The following is an 18766-nucleotide window of genomic DNA, read 5'->3' on the forward strand; positions in this document are numbered from 1 at the left end:
GACACCACTTGATAGGCACATTAGGCTACTTTTAGGGCATTTTGGACAGCTCTTTATTTAAATTAACTTGGAAAAATTAACAGGAAAAATGACAATTTAAACAGCTGCATTCTATGTGAGAAATATGGAAAATAGTCCCAAATATTATTCAGGGCCATTTTTGTACTTGAGGGTAAAATAGCAGATTAAAGAACTTTAAGAAGAGTTTTAAAATTGTTATTAGTATTTGGTTGTATGTGCCTGTGTTGATGTAATGTGTGTATTAAAGCTGTAGTGTACTTAAATCTGCAATAAAAAATAGTAAATCCCCCTAAAATCCACCTAGTCATCTAAAAACTACCTTGGATATTTTATTAAATGTATTTACAAAATTGTAAATTGTGTAAATTGGATTCATTATAATATATAACAATATATATTGTTAATATATATAACAAGAAGATGGACACCGGTAATAAGGAGTAAGGAGTTTCTCATGTCATTCGTCATGTGTTCCTACACTTGAAACCTGTAGTGGCATGACACATTTAGACACACACAGATTCCCAGCTCCAGTTGTTAAAAGGTGTAGGTGAGGACGCAGCATGTCTGAACAAAGGAGGGACTCTTGAGCTAAGTGTTTGAGTAAGAGGAGGCCCCCAGCCAGCGTAACCTGATCAGCGTTTGAGCTCTACCTGAGTGACAAACCAGTGATTGGCATCATCCCCCCCCCCCCCCCCCCCCCGACACAGACTCTGCTGCCGCAGCGCTGGATAAGGAAGAGGAGAGGAGCCTTTGTGTTCTTATCTGGATGGACGTGGAGTCGCCAGCTCTGTTTAGGATCTGTCTTGCTGTCTCTCTTTCACCTCCCTCAGAGCACTATAACAATAACACTGAACACCACCCAAACCCCAGCTTACACGTACACATCTCCCTCGTGCTCGGACACGTACAGAGTGCACTAGTTTGGGAAAAGGACTTGATAAAAATCATATCACAAGATCTTTATTATACAATTGTTGGCTTATAATTACTATAGGGTCCTTTTATAAAACATTTTCAGTGGTGAGTGCAATTAAATGTATCATTTGTTCCAGAAACTGTGAGTAAATGCAGTCTGTGTGTAAGTGCAGGGAGCAGGTAGGAGGGGCAGTGGGGCACGATTGCTTCCTATCCCATGGTGCACTGCTGGCCCACTCTACGAGCAGAAGTGTGCATTAAACCAATAAAGGGCATTTCCTCAAAAGAGCCAGGCTGCCTCATTTGGATTCTTCCTTCTGCACACCCCAATATAATCCAGTATTTCATTTATAGAAAAAAATATAGATCATTTTATTAATTTAAAAAAGATCCCTGAAAGGTTAGCTTATAATGTTACAGAAATAATGTTCAAGAAATGTTCTGAAAATGTGTGACATATTAATGCTATTAGAACATTCCCATATAGAGGAATACATTAACATTATGGAAACATTAAAAGTATCGTATTCTTCACACTATAAGGTGCACTTAAATTTTTTTAATTTTCCCAAAAACTGATCTTTCTGATCCGGTAAGCCTAATGTATGAATGTTTAGCTGGAGCAGTATTAGCATTAGTGGCTAACCGCGCTAAGCACTAGCTCTTTCTCTGTTCTGAGGTGATTATTATTGGCCTGTATCCTACACATTTACCATGTAAAGACAAGCTGTATGGGACAAACCGCTACCTAATTTCGCCCTGGCACTCCGTGTTCCTCAGCACTGTCAGGCGGCATTAACTAGCGCTAACTGCAGCTAGCACTAGCGGTTAGCTTCTAATGCTAATGCTGCTGCACCCAGCCTTAGTGGAAATGTATTAATCAAAGCTTACTGTACATAAATGGAAGTGCTTGACTCACCCAAATAGCTTCACTTAAATTAGTCACCCCCACCACCACCCAGTGGCGAGACCTGCTGAATTAGAAGGAAAACATGGCAAAACCCCTGTTCCTTACTTGTGTCACAAAATGTGCCTTGTAATCTGGTGTGCCTTATTTATGAAAATAATCCAGAAAATAGACGTTCATTGTCTATAGACGTTATAGTGTGAAAAATATGGTAACATTCCCAAAAATAACTAGTAAATACAAGTGGCGTTACAGCAGTGTTACCAGAACATTTAAAAAATAAATAAAAAACGTTCTGAAAACATCCAAAAATCTTGACAGATTAAATTTTCTAAGTGGTAGTGTAACCAGTGTTCAACTTTTTATTTTATTAGTATTCGGCTTATAAACAGCTGTGGCAGCTCTGTACTTATCATATTTCATATTTCATGCATCATATTTAACAATATATAGGATAATGTCCCACTGCTGAGTAATAAATGGTAAAAGGTAAGATATTGTACTCTGAAATTTAACAATACATATATACATGACCACAGTACTTACAGGATGTACACTGGTGTATTACATGTATTTTACTACTGACCTCCATTGATGTCAAAAATGTTATGTACATTGACTGACATCAAAACTAAAAAAGACAAAAGAAGGAGTTGCTGACATAAACCCATCAGTAGTAGGATACAGAGTGTAATTTAAATGTAACTCCAGTTTTTAAATAATTTCTCAGTTGCATTTAAATAAAAAAGCCAATTGACAAAAGAAAATCTAATTCAAGGGGCTATGTAAACGTTAGTTCCAAAGGCCTGCTCTATTTATCTATTTAATCATGAAAAAGTTCAGAGTTTGGAAGTTGGATCACAGCACATTGTACAGCACTGAGCACAAGTACCCAATTTGCTCTACATGAACAGATTCGCAGCAGGATCTGAAGGGACAATACACCATGGGTAGCACTGCCAGGTGTGTGATGATACGATGCTGGCATGGCCGCTTACGCTGGCTGACGATCAGGGCGATGTGTAGACATGCTCACAGGGCATGCGACTGTGCTTTCGGTGGTGGCCCACTAGAGACGGCTTGTCAGTGCTTGCTTGTTGCTTGAAGAGGACTGGTTGTATGGCACTATCCCCGTCACTTTGAGTTCCAGCTTCACAGATGAGCTATACATTATTCAACCACTTTGTTTCCGACATCAACAAAATTACCCCGGAGAGATCCCCTCTAGAAGGGTTGATTTAGCTCGGGTGGGAAAGAAGTGTGTTTGTCAGTGATCAGTGGCTTTGACATCAGAAGCCGTGCTAAAAAGTAAGTACAAAGCTCTGTGCCGTCCTGGGATTTGCCTGTAAAGCTCTAAGGGCCAGATGGAAGTGACAGCAAAGGATGGATGGTGTGACCTATTTTTCAGCTTTCAAATTGGACGTCAGTCCCGTCCGTCAAATGGTCCTCACTCTGAAAGGTTACTGATAGACTACGTTAAACAAACTGAAATGCATGACAAGCAAAGAGCCAGTTCCTCTCCGTTTGGAACAGAGCCCGTGATAAAGAGAAAAGGGGCAGATGATTTATTTAAAGAGGTTTGATAGACAGGCCGTGGTTAGCTGTGCCACATTTGGCCTACGAGGTGAATGGCTCATAGTAAAGGTTTAATGGGCCATCTTCAAGTCTCTTTGAACTTAATGGGCCCATCAGTCTCAATCTGATGATCCCATGGCAGCAATTTCACTACAACTGTGCTGGCTCTGCTCCTCGCATGCTATTAGTCTTTTCAGATATGTGGTAAATAATGACTGTCAGATAATGCCAGTCTTACAGGGACCTAGTTCACAACATGTATAAAAACATATAAAGTATTTAAGATGACAAAAACAAACTAAAGGTAAATAATTAACAGATTTAGATTCGATTCTTATCTTAAGCAGCAAGAGGAACAATGGGACATACTATATATAGTTTATTGTTTTAATATTTCAAGGTACAAGCCTAGATAAAAAAAAATGCTGTGACAGTAAAATACCAAAAAAAAAAAATCCCCCAAAAATATTTTTATTGAATTATTTTATCTTATTATACCTCAATTATACCTGTATTTATTCTGAATGGATTCTGATGATTAACTGTTGTCTGGGTTCATTTAAGTCAGTGGTGCACCTGTGTTTTCCACAACCAAAAAAGCAACACACCAGAAATGAACCTGATCACTTCCAGATGTGTATATTCCCAAACTTCAATGCTATTTTAACAGCGTGGGTGCAAGGCGTGAAAATAGACTGTTGAGGGTTGTAAGAAAGCAAAGAGCATCGTGACGTGCATTGCGCAGGGTGTACGATAGGGCTTTAAATGTTTAACTGTTGCCTGAAATACAGGAATGATTGTATGTATAAACAAATGAAATTAAATTGAGCAGATATACTTGAAATATGTTGTGTTCATACTGTCTGCAATGACATAAAAGTAAAAGAAAATGTAAGAAAAACTACATTGTTTCATGTTTTTATGTAATTAGATTTAAAAAGTCATATGGCAAAAAATTTACCAGATTTTTAAACAACTGTTACCTCTGGTCTTGACATTTCTTACTATGAAGCCTTTGGGGTAAGTTGACACAATACTGCTGAATTGTTCAAAAGGATTTAGTGCTGGAATCTTCATCAAATGTTTTTTTTTTTTTAGCCAAACACAAACAGCACTCTGAACTGCTCAGTGTTATATAATAAACAGAGTATAACCTTGTGCTTGTCTCGTCTTCTGAATGCTTCTTGGCTGAGGGATTGTCTTTTGAGATCAGCTCCTCTTCTTCATTTTCCATCATGCTCTTAACACACCCAAACACAGCTCCCTCCCAGCCTAGTGCCTGGAACAAGGCCCAAGCAGGCCCGAGTCCCAAACGATACTCTGCAAACATTGCTGGTCCTTTCTGAAGAAACTCAATCCCTCTTTTGTCGCTGAGCATAAGTGGTAGTTGAGGACAGATGTGACATTTAGCTGGCTCATCAACTTGTGAGGGAGAGGCAGGCTGCTCTGTTTTCATCCACATTCTGAAAGAAATGAGGCTGTTTACTTAATATGGCCAACTTTTAATCACGGGGGAAAGAGCTTTTAAAAGATTAAAATTCACGGCTGTCTCAGTCCGAATGTTGTCAGAAATGCCAAATGGCTGTGTTTTTATCTCACTTACGCTGAAGAACCCTGCATGTGTCTGTGTGTCTCAGCGATTCATCAATATTTCATGAGAATCAGTGAGATCTCATATGCAGGAAAATAAGCAGGAACATTTACAGTGATTTTGTTATATCAAATCATTAATATACTGCATTTTAAAGTGAAATATCAAAGAAGCAAATGAGTGCACAGATAATCATATCTGCTGGCTCAAAAGACCTGAACAGGGTAGTGGAGGACCATGGTGTTAAGCATGCCACTTTATTGTGTCCATTGACATTTACCGCTATATAAAAAGCTCAGCAAGGCAGAGCTATCTGATAAGCAGTCTTAATGAATGAACTCTGGAAAAGTCTGCCATGCAGAAGACAGGGCCTTGGATATACCGGGAGCGCGCTAGCAGATTAAGTGGCCTTTTCACTTTCAGTGACGCTCATCCTCATATCTTTTCTCACCTGTCAAAGACGCATCTCACACACACTGCATTCCAGCGGTAGATTCTTTCTCCAAACAACAGCCACTTTACAAAGGAATGTGACACGAGCGGTGAACCCATTCTCTCCCATTACAGACTCCACTTCACCTGGCAGGCCAGCGACAATTACTATAGTGACACTTGTACAGTTCTGGTCCAAATGGAAAAAGCAAAATGATTTACAAGCTTCCATCTCTTCTATTGCTAGTTTTCAAAGATGCACAAAATTTCTGTTACTATTTCTACAATTTCTACAATGTTTAGAGGACAAAGTTAGAATCAGAGAGTCGACATTTGATAAGTTTGTAAGACCTGAACGAGGACTCAAGCCAATCAGATAAAGAAGAATCATTTGCCAAAGTAAGGCAATGCAAGAATGCAAGGGTGCTTCCACAAATGTCAGTCTAATAATGGAAAGGGATGCTTTCACAAAAGGTATTTCTGAAGGCTGTGTGTCAAATATCAATTTATGGTTTATGCAAAACCAAATGGGCATTTTTCCTAGGTTTGTCCTCTCATTACTCCTAAACTGGTCTACATACAACCTATTAGGCATTTTTTTTATTCTTACAGTATTATTACTTGAACTCATGTTATTCACGACTTCATAGGTGTCACTGAATAATCCTTTGATCTTCTTATTTTAAAGGAGTCCAAATTCTGGTCTATATACAACCCAAAGTATATACAACCCACAGTAACATCATTTGAAATGTACATGATTTATACCATGAAAAGTGTTTTTTGTTAAGACATCAGTGGTGTCATTTGATAACACTTTGTTTTTTTTTATTTAAACTGTGGTTTAAGATATGGTGATTTAAGAAGAAAACAGATTAATTCTATTATTAGTATGAGAAGTTTCTGCATTTTCAAAATGTTACACTGTTATACTGTCACGCCCGTCGCTGAAACCCCACCCCTGTCGCCAACACTTAGCTCTACCTGTGATTTCCAGTCACAGGACTACACTACCCAGGAGGCACCAGTCAGTGACTCTCAGAATCATGTGACGTCTTCAGGAAGTAATTTGTCTGAGTACTAGCACCTGGGGAGCCAGGTATAAAAGACTGCCTAGAAATCAGCTCCAATGCTGAGTATTGTTTTAGTTTGTCTACCCTTACAACGTGTATTACCATGTTTTTTTTCATGTACCCCGACTCTGATTTTTACACTGTGTTTTACAACCCTTGTATGTTTTCTCCTGTTGGCTCCTTTTCACTGGTATTGACCCTGTTTCTGGGTCTTTTTGTATTATCCCTGAGTACTGCCCAACTATGACATCTATGATGATTTTTCTCAAGCCCAGGCACTTAGTGGCCTGCGCATAGTGCGTGATGTACGTGGACGGACCTCCGGCACAGACTAGATGGAACGAATTGTTTAAGAGAGAGAGAAAGAGAAAGAGAAGTTCTTTTATTTAGTACTTCTCCTGCTTCACTCAATGCAGGTTCTTACTTTTTCTGAAGAATCTTTTAGCAGAGGATAAAATGTCCACTTTTCATTGTTTAATACAAGCTTATCTCTCAGTAACAGAGAACACTACACATTTCATACAAACAAAAGGAGAAATGAAAGAGAATACCAAAAAGGTGCCTTTGATATCATGGCACAGCTCTTTCTCTTAGCAGCTCAGAGTGATAAGAGCCTGATCCAAATCTACACATAAAAAATGATGTGAGGCGGTTAAGAAGAGATTGCCTCATGTTGCATCAATTCCAGATTTTATACTTCTCAGGTTAACAGCCTTGTTGTTGGAGTGCAGAGAGAAATGAGAATCACCCCCGTTTTGCCCGAGGGAGCTTTGTGCTGAATGCCAATTCATTTGGCTAATAATGCTCTGAACAAATAAAGGAATCCACACGCATCAAAGCCCAACTCTATTGAAAATGACACCTGTTACAAGACAATAGTGACAATTACAATGACCCTATTGTTCACCTTCTAGTGTATAGCTTTAAAGGAGAACTCAGGTGTAAAATGGACTTTTGGTGGAGCAAAACATGATAAAAAGGACTTACCTCTGATAAATAGCACACCTCCGTTTTCCCACAGTGTTCTGAGATCCAGAAATTTTAACAGTTTGTCCAAACACCCTTCAGACTGGGAGACACGGGGCATGATTTGTCCCGATAAATTGCGTTTTCCACTATTATCCAAGCTCAAAGTAGCTCCTCACCTCCTTGCTAGAATCCGGAGAGCATATATATATATATATATATATATATATATATCATAGCAGTATTGTTAAAAAACCTGTTGAGTAATACTGCCATGGATTTAATGAACAATGAATAGCAGTGGAGGTATTGAGTAAAAAGACATTACTTCAGTCTAACATTTTACACACATTGCAAAATATATGTCACGTCACATCCACTTTGAAACAAGCAAGACCTGGTATGTGGGAGAAAATTAGTGTTTCCACAGATCCCACACTGTCTCGCTGTCAGACAAAATGATGATTGATTTCGACAGACGTGAGCTCAGTTCTCTATCTTTTAGTCTCTCCAGCTCTACACTAATGGATAGGGCGTTTGGATCCACACAGGTGCATCACTCGGGCCAAAAGGGCATCTCGTTTCATTGCCCACACAGACATTCAGCTAATTATTCTCTGTAATGTGCCAGCAAGATCATCATCTCCCCATTCACTGGGAGCAGAATCATAATGATGAGTCTACGGCATTTATATAAGGATAAATTAGACCTACATGGGCTTGTGGTTTGAAAGACGTGAGTTCTGACCAGCTGATCTTTGCTGGATACTGTCCTCTAGTGGCCCAAGTCATATAGGGAGAAATATTAGAATTCAGAGGCCTCTAGAAGGTATAGCTCCTGCAGAAACTGAATTCCCTTTACTCGATTTGTAAATTTTACACCCTTTTAAAAAAATACATGTGTCAAAAATGGGTTGATTCTACACAGTAAATTCGATTGTGTTAAAATCACAGTTGGAAGTTGGAAATTAAGTAGGAATCTCCACCGAAGAGCTGTATTTTTATGAGTAAATCACTGCTTGTTTGGTGGTTATTCAAGTTATCTTCTGTTTTAAATGAGTAGTGTTATATATAAATATTGGGTACCACTTCAAAATAAGGCTCCTTTATAAAGTGTTTATAAATAGTTAATAAAGGAGTTAATTAATGGTTTTACATTCAGTTGTAAATACCAAAAACATTAATAAGCACTTACAACACATGAATAAAAAGAACAGCGATGTTATCATAATTAAATGAATAAAGTTAAACACAGAAATGTCAAGGCTGACTGATGGAAAAGAGAAAGTAAGATAAACATCTAGTAAGGACTGAGGTTTCACAATATAATTAATGTAGAATCACTATTTACTACATGGCAGGCCACTGTTACCCTTCCCATTTTTGTGTTGTAACAGCTTATTATTGTTAAATATGCACTGATAAAAGTTTTTTTTTTTTGCTTTATGAAGATGCTCTGTTTTACGGTTTTGGGAAAGTAACAGGGTATAAGTTAATACATGATTTAGAAAATAATAATATACAAGAGCGAATTAAAATTAAAACAGTCTAGAGTTAAAATAACACTGAGTGTGGTCATAAATTAACACTTCTAAAAGTTGTCCTGCTTGTGGAGTCAGTGTTACATAGAGTTTATATTATTACTTTAATATTAACTCTTACAGTAGAATTTTATTACCCCATAGCAATTGGGACCACATGTTATCTAGGACAGTGTTAAATTCCTTTCAATTATTTTGTTGAAACAACCCATATTAAAGGTCCTTTAGAGAGTCAAATGTGTTTTTCTAATTAATGTCTTTTCCCACTTTTTTTGTAAAAAGAGCTGGAGAAACCATCATGGGGTAAAATCCATAAAATGCCCACTGATTAGACTGCATGTTCCTCAGGCTAATTGGCTGTTCGTGAAGGAAGGCAAATTGAGGTTATGCTGCCAGTGCTTGCGCTCTGCATTCTAATCTCAGAGGCCAACTTTAGCCCAAAGACAAAACATGCAGATTTACACCAGACTAAGCGTGATGGAGGACCAGTATGATAGCCAGAATACATGGTGCCCTCTTTGTTATGCTATAGTTACTATGCCTTACTCATTATGGATAAGACACAGACTGTGCTGATAGCGCTGCTGGTAGACCAGTCTGCAGGAGTGGAGAGAAGGCAGATGGGCAGGGGCAGTTTCCCATGACTAGGTGGCGTCTGTACTGGGCCTCGACGCTGGTGAGTGTATTCAGAATTATCAGGCCCATCAGTGTGTGACTGAGGTTTATCTACTAGATAGAGATTTTTCAGTCGCCCGTCAACAGCTGTGTTTGGGGGAAGAGCACAGTGGTAAAATCACCCCCCAAAGTGGGCAAGACCCTGTACACCTGATAACAAGGGCATTTATCAGGATGCAGAAACACACATAGTCATGCACACAGACACATACACATGTGCAGTGTGTAGATGGAAGACACACAGCACTCACGTGTTTGAGATAGGGAATCATCACGGTGTTTGCAGAGACAATAGGTCAATGTGTGTTTGTGTTTGAGCTCAGATTGTGGTTATGGATGAGTGCTTGTCACAGACACACTGGGGGTTCCACTACCCTCCTGCTGAACATTTTCCCACAGTCGCAGGACTGCACAGCTAATCTCAAATATATTGTAAAAACATCAAATTGTGTTGTTATTCACAAATTATAGTCTTAATTGTATGTACTTTAGAAATAATGTAATAAATACTATGCTTTCCATTCACACAGTTTAATGTTTACAGTTGATTTTTTTATATATATACAGCTCTGAAGAATATAAGAGACCACTTAAAAATGATTTGTTTCTTTGATTTTACCAAATTGAAAGAGGAAGATGGATGATCACAGCCATTAAACCAAGCTGAACTGCTTGAATCTTTACACCAGGAGTTGCATAAAGTTATCCAAAAGCAGTGTGTAAGACTGGTGGAGAAGAGCATGCCATGATGCATAAAAACTGTGATTAAAAAACAGGGTTATTCCACCAAATATTGATTTCTGAAAACGTTATGAATATAAACTTTTTTTGCATTGTTTGAGATCTGTAAGCTCTGCATATTTTTGTTATTTCAGGCATTTCTCATATTCAGCAAAATGAATGTTGTTATTTGGACTTTGTGAGAAATGTTGTCTGTCATTTTTACATTACATTACATTACATTTGGCAGACGCTTTTGTCCAAAGCGACTTACAATAGTCAAGTACAATGTAAAATAAGTGTCAAGGTAAAACATCTTTGGATAGGGATAAAAGGAGGACAAGGGGAGTAATAGGATAGAGGAGTGAAGGAGAGGAAGAAGGAAATGAGGTTAGAAGTAGTTAGTGTGTTAGAGGTGTTAAGAGAGTAAGTGCTCTTTGAAGAGCTCTGTCTTCAGGAGTTTCTTAAAGATAGCGAGAGATTCTCCTGATCTGGTAGTGGAAGGTAGTTTGTTCCACCATTGGGGAACTCTGTATGAGAACAGTCATTTATAGAATAAAATAACAATGTTAATTTTACTTAAACATATACCTATAAATAGCAAAATTAGAGAAACTGATTTAGAAACTGAAGTGGTTTCTTCATTTTTTCCAGAGCTGTATTTTGAACACTAAAAACATTAAATACTAACATATTGTCACTTTCACATTAACACCTGACATCTCCAAAATGGCAACTTAACAAGACAACCACATTGAACATTTGTGCTGGATTGAATTCACCATTAACCCATCTATACAGTTAACTATGTATGTATGTATGTGCCTGTGGCAGTTAAAGGAAAACAATTGGTTAAAAAGAGCAATTCTATTGGTCCATTCATTAAGATATTTTGACAACATAAGGAACATTTACTTTAGGACAGGGGTGTCAAACTCATTTTGGCCGAGGGCCACATTGGCATATTGGCTGTCCTCTGAGGGCCAGATGTAACTTATAAATGTAATAAAATGTAACCAAATGTAATATAAAATGAATGTAATTACTCTTTAATGTTAAATAACTCTAAATGGAAAAAATGTTTGCTTGTTGCTCTATTAACATAAATCCTTTTAATTTGTCATGTTATGAAATCCAAAAACTCCATCAATCAAGAACCAAACTATTCAAGTGAATAGAAATGACATAAAATACAAGTTATATTAACTTTGATCAAAACGTTTGATACTGAAATAAGGCTTAATAAATATAAAATCAAAAATTGTGAGCTGTTAAGAATATGTGATAGATTTAGCAGTTCCTCAGATTTAGCAGTTCCTCATCCAACCACTAGTGGCAGCTGCAGCAGCAGCACAAGCCCCCGCTGTCTTCACTGAGTCAGAGCTACAGCCCAGCCACGGGCTACAGGCTCAGCTCAGCCAGTCTGGAGCGTTTTTAAAACATTTTAAGTTCTTCTGTGTAGGAAATAAAGGTTTTAACCCCACTAACCGGATAATACAGCTCTCTACAGCTCATCTTTCAGCACAAGCAGCTAACAGCAGCAGTTCAGAGCAGCGTCACGGAGTCACTGCTCGGATTAACGTTACATTATAAACAGGTCAGTTAGCGCGCTGCTAACCTCAGAATGTTTATAACTACGGAGTTTAGTGCACACACCACGGCTGCAGGGTTAGACTGTTGAAGGCTACTGAAGACTATAAAAGGCTATTGGAGGTTATTGAAAGGGTTATTGGAGCAGAAATCAGTACAGGCTGGTTAGATAAGTGATTCACGTCTTCGTCCTTCGCTGCGGTGAAACTGAATAGCGCTGACACAGTGATGTTTATTAAAATCATTAAAACAGATTTTGTCAGCTATTGTCTTATAAATATTTACACATAACTTATATCTCTCCTAAAAAGCGTTTATTTTGGTCAGTAACACTCTTCGTAACACAAAAGGCATACCATTCTTTCGCCTTGAAGCACAGCCGTCCGTCTGAATCAGCTTCTCTTTTTCTGGACATTATGGGATAAACATTTCACCCGCGAAGTTACGCCTTCCCTCCGGCAGGGTTTCCACATCAATGACTACACTGCCGTGTAGTGGCAGTAAGCCGTAACTTCGCGGGTAATACAATCGACAAGCATTGTGGGAAACGTAGTTTTTGGTCAAAGCACGCTTCTGATCCATTTATTATAGACACTAAGATCTTACAAGCTCTCGCGGGCCACATAAAAGGACGTGGCGGGCCACATTTGGCCCGCGGGCCTTGTGTTTGACACATGTGCTTTAGGATAATATCTATGCATTTTTACTTTATTTATTTAGGTATTATTTTACATTGTGTAAAAAATAATCATGTTTAATGTACCAATAGAAACAGTTAACCACTTGAAATAACATCTGTTACCATTTAGCCCACAGAAGCTTACACTGACTAGTGATGAGAAAAGAGTCCATCCTACCTGCCCAAATGGAGTGACGCCAAATATATAATACTTTACTATCCATACTCTACACACTCCTTTATTCCCATTATGACATTGCTTAGGAACTTGCTGTGAGTGTAACACGACTGGACATTGTGGTCAAGTCTTTACTGAGTGATCTGACATGACATCTTGAAGCACCGACACATAAACTGCCTGAGGGCTCCTGAACGGCCACGGCGTCGGCACCAGCAGAAGACAAGCCTCCACTTCTATTAACTTCACAAAGATCTGCCTGTCAAGGGCTATTTGACTGTATCCGTTTGGGACAACTTATTCTGTAAAATAATATTCACCAATTCTGTAATATATTATACAGTTCTTGTGAGTTTTTTTTTTTTTTACAAAACTAGACCAAAAACAAAATCTGATATTAAAGTATACAATTTTTTAGATTAAGTTTTGAAGATAACAGATACAAATTGAGGTGGGTGAAACTAAGTGAAGGGAAAACAAAATAAATAAAATGGGAACTATGTAGACAACTGTTTGCCATCTAGGCTTCTGGAAACTCTTTTGCTTTTAAAATAGAATTCAAAGCCCAGATGAAGCTTTTTTTTTTTTGTATATATGCACATATCGCTTGGTATTTGGACAGTCAGCTTGCAAACTGAATATGTTAATGTGAGCTATATTAATTGACAACTTGGTTTCCTGCTAATTATGTGCAGCCCCTTGGATGCAGCAATTTTTGGTAATCTAGGACGAATATAAAATTTGCTAAATGCTAATAGATTAGCCAACTTGACCATCTTGAGGTGCCCAGGCTTTTTGAATTAAATTTAATTTCATTTTTCACAGGGAACAATGCTGAAAGCAAACTATTGGTGTTGGTTGCTTGTTTATTACTTTGGTAGAGGCTGCCATCTTTAGGAATGAGGTGCAAATGGAAATCTGTGGCGACATTTTCATTTTATTGTCTAACTACAGAAGTTTTCTTTTTTGAGAATGTAAAAACTTATATATCAAAGTAAAAACTGCTAAACAGTATTTGACGGATGCTGTTTTCACTTTTTACAATACAAATATGTTTTAATGCTTTGTTTGTCGCTATGCACATGATTTAAAATCATGTCTAAATTATGCATGTCTGTGTGCTATAGAAGAGTGTAAGTACAGCTGCTCCCATTGTGTGCATTGCAGTTGCAGCTCTATTGCAACATGTTGCTGCTATATGGCTAAAAAAAAGGCCCAAAACACACACACACACACACACACACACAGCAGACAGAACCAGAAGGACTATTCACTAGTTCACATTCAGAATACATAAACAGCGGTCTGATCTACTTGAAATTATTTACACCTACTTTGGTTACTACTATAGCTACCTGTTACTTAAGGCAGGAAAAGAGAGGGAAGAAAAATGACAAAGGAGACTGACATTAATACAGTGGTTTGTGGAAATAAGTCATATTATTAAAAATATATATATATAAAAATCCTGCTGTAATGTCCAGTTGTTAAAAATAACTCATGCAGTTTTTTTTTTTTTACAGGAATGCACCTACAGAAAAAATATATTTATTTATGCACATATTGACACTTGTTAAGGCAAGCCAAGATAAGGGATACAATGAGCTTTACATAAACAACAACAAAAATTTAAAAAACAAAATTGAAATGGAAAAATACAAAAACATAAAGTAAAAGCAAAAAAGTGTTAAAACACTACGCTGATAAAACAAAAATAGCTAAATAAATGGGGCACACTTTAAAAAGGAAGCAATCAAAATAAAGTGAAGCACAAAAACACACAAAAAAACAAACAGAGAAAAGAAAAGCAAAAATATATAAAAAGAAGACTCACTATTAAAAATACTGAAACTGGGAACGTAGTGCATCCCAAATTTATTAACATAAAAATTTTAATATAGCTTTATAGTCATTGTGGCTTTTAGAAAAATTGGTTTTGAGGAGGAGGGGTAGTGCACTATAGGACCATGTGATGCGGCCTTAGCTTTTGTCCTTAATGGCATTTCCCCCTTACATTACTTCTACTTTTATACTTTAAGTCGTTTAAAAAGCAGTACTTTTACACTTTTACTTCAGTAGTAAAAAGCTTTAGTTAAGACTTGTTTACTTACTGTTTTGTTGCTGCTGTTTTCTTTTTGTTTCAGTTCTTAAGGTGGTTGTTTATTATATCTTTGATATATCTTTAATTAGCTCTGCTGTTTTACCCTGGATTTGTCTCGAGCATGTTAAACTGTTAAGCTCGCGCGCCCTCTTGTGGCGGGAAACGCTGGAACGTGTTTACAGTTGCCAGGCAACAAGAAGAGAGCGAAGGTAATTCCTCACGAGGAAAAGTCTGCTGTTAAAGAGTCAGACAGGCCGATTTAACACTATATTCACATATTTTACCAGCACATAACTTAAACTTAACTCAAACAGGCAATGTCAGCTCCGGGTAAAACTAAAGAAACAGAACCTGTGGATATAGTTCACCAAAACGCCATTTTTGTGGAGAGGATCCGGAAAGAGCAGAGGAGCCAAAAACTTCACACAGAGTTCAGCATTAACCCTAAAAAACGTGAGTATAAATACATTTTTATTAAATAAATACTCTTTATTAGGCTAAAAATGTTACTTAACTGTGATTTAGTTCAAGAGTTAAAGAACACGACAAACACAAAATAGCTAGCTAGTTAGCTCAACTAGGTTAGTTACTTTAGCTGAATTTTTATTAGTCAGGCCTCTCCTAAGACATAACTAGCTAAATAGTTAGCTAATCTTTGCCCTCTTTTCTCAATTCCTATTTTAAATTCTAGTTCTAACTAAAGTGAATTACACTGGTCACAAATGCAGTGTGAAAAATGAAATACAACACAGTTTTGTAGTACCCAGCAGTAGCTACTGTTTAGCTAAGGGGTCAAATTAATGAAAAAAACACAAAACATAATATTCTGACACACGTCATATTTAATGTTTCTGATACTTGCTAACAGTTAACCATCAACTAAATGAATATGCAGCATAATAAAAGGAGGTGGGGACTTTCTAAGGCCTTTCTAAGATATGGCTAACCTAGGCCCTCTTATCTTCTTTCCTATTTTAAATTCTAGTTCTAACTAAAGTGCATTACACTGGTCACAAATGCGTTGTTAAAAAAAGTGAATGATTTCAGAAAATACGACACAGTTTTGAAGTACACAACATTAGCTACTCTTTAGCTGAGGGGTCAAAATAGTTTTAGCTGTTATGTAGCTGTGAATGTATACATAAAAATCTAGGACTGCACCAATAAACAAATGGCAAATTACACAAAAAAAAAAACACAAAAAGTAATATTCTGACACGTAAATCATATTTCATGTCTCTGATATTTGCTAGTTAATCATCAACTAAATGAACATGCAGCATGATAACAGGAGTTGAGGCCTTTCTAAGGTCTTTCTAAGATATGACTAACCTGGACCCCTTTCCAATACAGTTTTGTAGTTCACAATACTAGCTGCCTTTTATCTAAGGAGGCAAATTAATGATTATGTAGCTACAAATGTATATGAAAATACAGGACTTCACCTGTAAACAAATGACAAATAACACACAAAAAATCTCACAAAAGATAATATTCTGATTTCATGTCTGATATTTACTTTTAACAGTTAACCACCAACTAAATGAACATGCAGCATGTTGGGAACTTTTTAAGGCCTTTCTAAGATATGGCCTAATCTGAGTTCTCTTTCCTTCTTTCCTATTTTAAGTTCTAGTTCTAAAGTTGTGAATTATACTGGCCACAAATGCAGTGTGAAAATTCTTTTCTTTTAGAATTCTTTTAGAAAATACAACACAGTTTTTAGAACACAACACTAGCCAGCTGCCTTTTAACAAAGCGTTCAAATGAGTTATTATGTAGCTATGAATGCACATGAAAATATGGTACTGCAACCATAAACAAGTTGTGAATTTCTCAAAAAGTTAGGAAAGTTTTAGGAGATTCTCCAGTGCTCACAAAAACTCTTGTAACTGACAAGTAATAAAACATTGTAACAATCTACACTTTTTTCAGTGCACATCTTGACTGATAAACCCATGTCAAGGATTACACATGAACCAACAAAAGAAGACCGTAAGTAGAGCACCAAATCCCAATTCTAGTCCTGGGGACCAATTCTGTTTATATGTTTGTGTACATCCCAGCATCGACAATATTTAATTAGATGACAGGAATATTTATATAGTATACCGTACCACTGTTTTTGTTTTTACAGCATCTATTGCACCTCAGCCTTTACCTCATGATTGTTTTAATACTTTAAATATCTTTGATAGCTCTCATAAAATGTGTTTGCTTAAACAACAGGGAAGATATTTATTAAAATATTGAATGTCTGTAGTGTTATAGTGTTTAATTGTACAATATTTTCTTCTTTTTATTTTCCTGTTAGCTGCCTTTCTAAAGCTCATCAAAGCAGCACATTCAGAACCAACAAAGAAATACACTCATCCCATGACAGAGTCTCAAGAAATTGGGTGGATATCAACTCCTCTGGTAAGTGTGTTAGGATGACATTTGCAGATGATATTGATTTGTGTTTGTTGTTCCTCCAGATGGATAAATAAAAATGTACCTACCAAAAATCAAATAAAGACTCAGTAGCAGTGTGTACCCCCTTATCTAATACTGTGCTGGGTTTCACAGTGTACTACTGTTATTTCATGACATAACATTCTCTTACGTTTTAGATTGTTTCAGATCGCTCAGATGGAAGATTGAACTTTGCACGGAAGAAAACAGATATCACCCAATACATGAACGCTGCCTTTCATCTGAAGGAACAAACCCAGAACCTTAGGTGAAATAAGCTGTCTCAATATACTGCTCTTTGGCTCTTAAACATGCAATAAAATAACAATTAGTCAGATTTCTTTCCATCTTCTGTTAAATCACAGTGCCACATGATATGCAAGGTCATTTTTCATTAACCTTGGTCATCTATTATTAATCATCTTGACTGAGAAAACATTTCATGTCATGAATCAATTTTACAAAATGTCATGTCATGTTGAAACATGAAACGAATTGAAATATCTTGCAAATTTTGCTCTTTACAAGAGAAAAATCCATAAACATTAAGGCAAGCAGCTAATTAACAATTGACCTATCTGCACTCTTTGTCCAGTTAAAATCTCTCCCAACCAGAGCCACACCTGAAAGTGAATATCTGAACATTTTATTTTAGTGATATGACAGATTAAAATGTTCTGTATGTATCAACAAATGTTGTTTATTACCAGAGATATATTCCATATTTTGAGATGGGTGTAAACAAACACATTTCATATAGTGTTTTTTGTATGCAGTCTGTCATCATTTTGTGGCCTTTTTGTTATACATATTTATTGAAATGTTTCATATGACTGTTTTTAAATACTGTAGTGATGTATTCACATGAATCAAAAAAATCTTGTGATTTGAATTTCACCATATTAAAAGATATTGGCTGATTCATACATGCTGTCATGTCCATAAGTATTAGGACAGTTGTACACTCTATTATTAACATCACCTCAAAGCAATTAAGATGTGTTTAAAGTGCAGACTTTCACCTGTAAATCAAGGAGTTACACAAAAATTGCATCTTTTTTTTACACACTCAAAAGCATTTGGATCATTAACTAAAAAGCTGTTTCATGGTGAGGCCTGGCCTGTTTCTAGTTTATTACATGACAAGGACAGAAATTATCTGGAGTTTATTTTAGTTGTTAAGTGTGCATAGTAGCGATTAATGGAAACTCTTAATATGCTGGTAAAAGAAGCAGCGGTGTACTAGTGAAAGTAGACAAAAAACAGAGCAAACCTATCAGAGAGAAGGCAGAAATGTTAGGATCTGCCAAATCAAACGTTTTACCTAGTCTGTCAAAACCTGTCA

General features: G+C 36.9%; 1 protein-coding gene across 1 annotated transcript; it reads left to right on the top strand.

The window, feature by feature from the left end:
- Nucleotides 1-15144: 15144 nt before the first annotated feature.
- On the top strand, nucleotides 15145-18347 carry fam183a (family with sequence similarity 183 member A). Its single transcript, XM_049479899.1, has 4 exons — nucleotides 15145-15420; nucleotides 16903-16962; nucleotides 17282-17385; nucleotides 17580-18347. Exons 1-4 carry the CDS (start codon nucleotides 15285-15287, stop codon nucleotides 17691-17693), a joined length of 414 nt encoding a protein of 137 aa, XP_049335856.1. The 5' UTR covers nucleotides 15145-15284; the 3' UTR covers nucleotides 17694-18347.
- Nucleotides 18348-18766: the final 419 nt, after the last annotated feature.

This window comes from Astyanax mexicanus, chromosome 5 (genome assembly GCF_023375975.1).
Source record: "Astyanax mexicanus isolate ESR-SI-001 chromosome 5, AstMex3_surface, whole genome shotgun sequence".
Classification (NCBI taxonomy): domain Eukaryota; kingdom Metazoa; phylum Chordata; class Actinopteri; order Characiformes; family Acestrorhamphidae; genus Astyanax; species Astyanax mexicanus.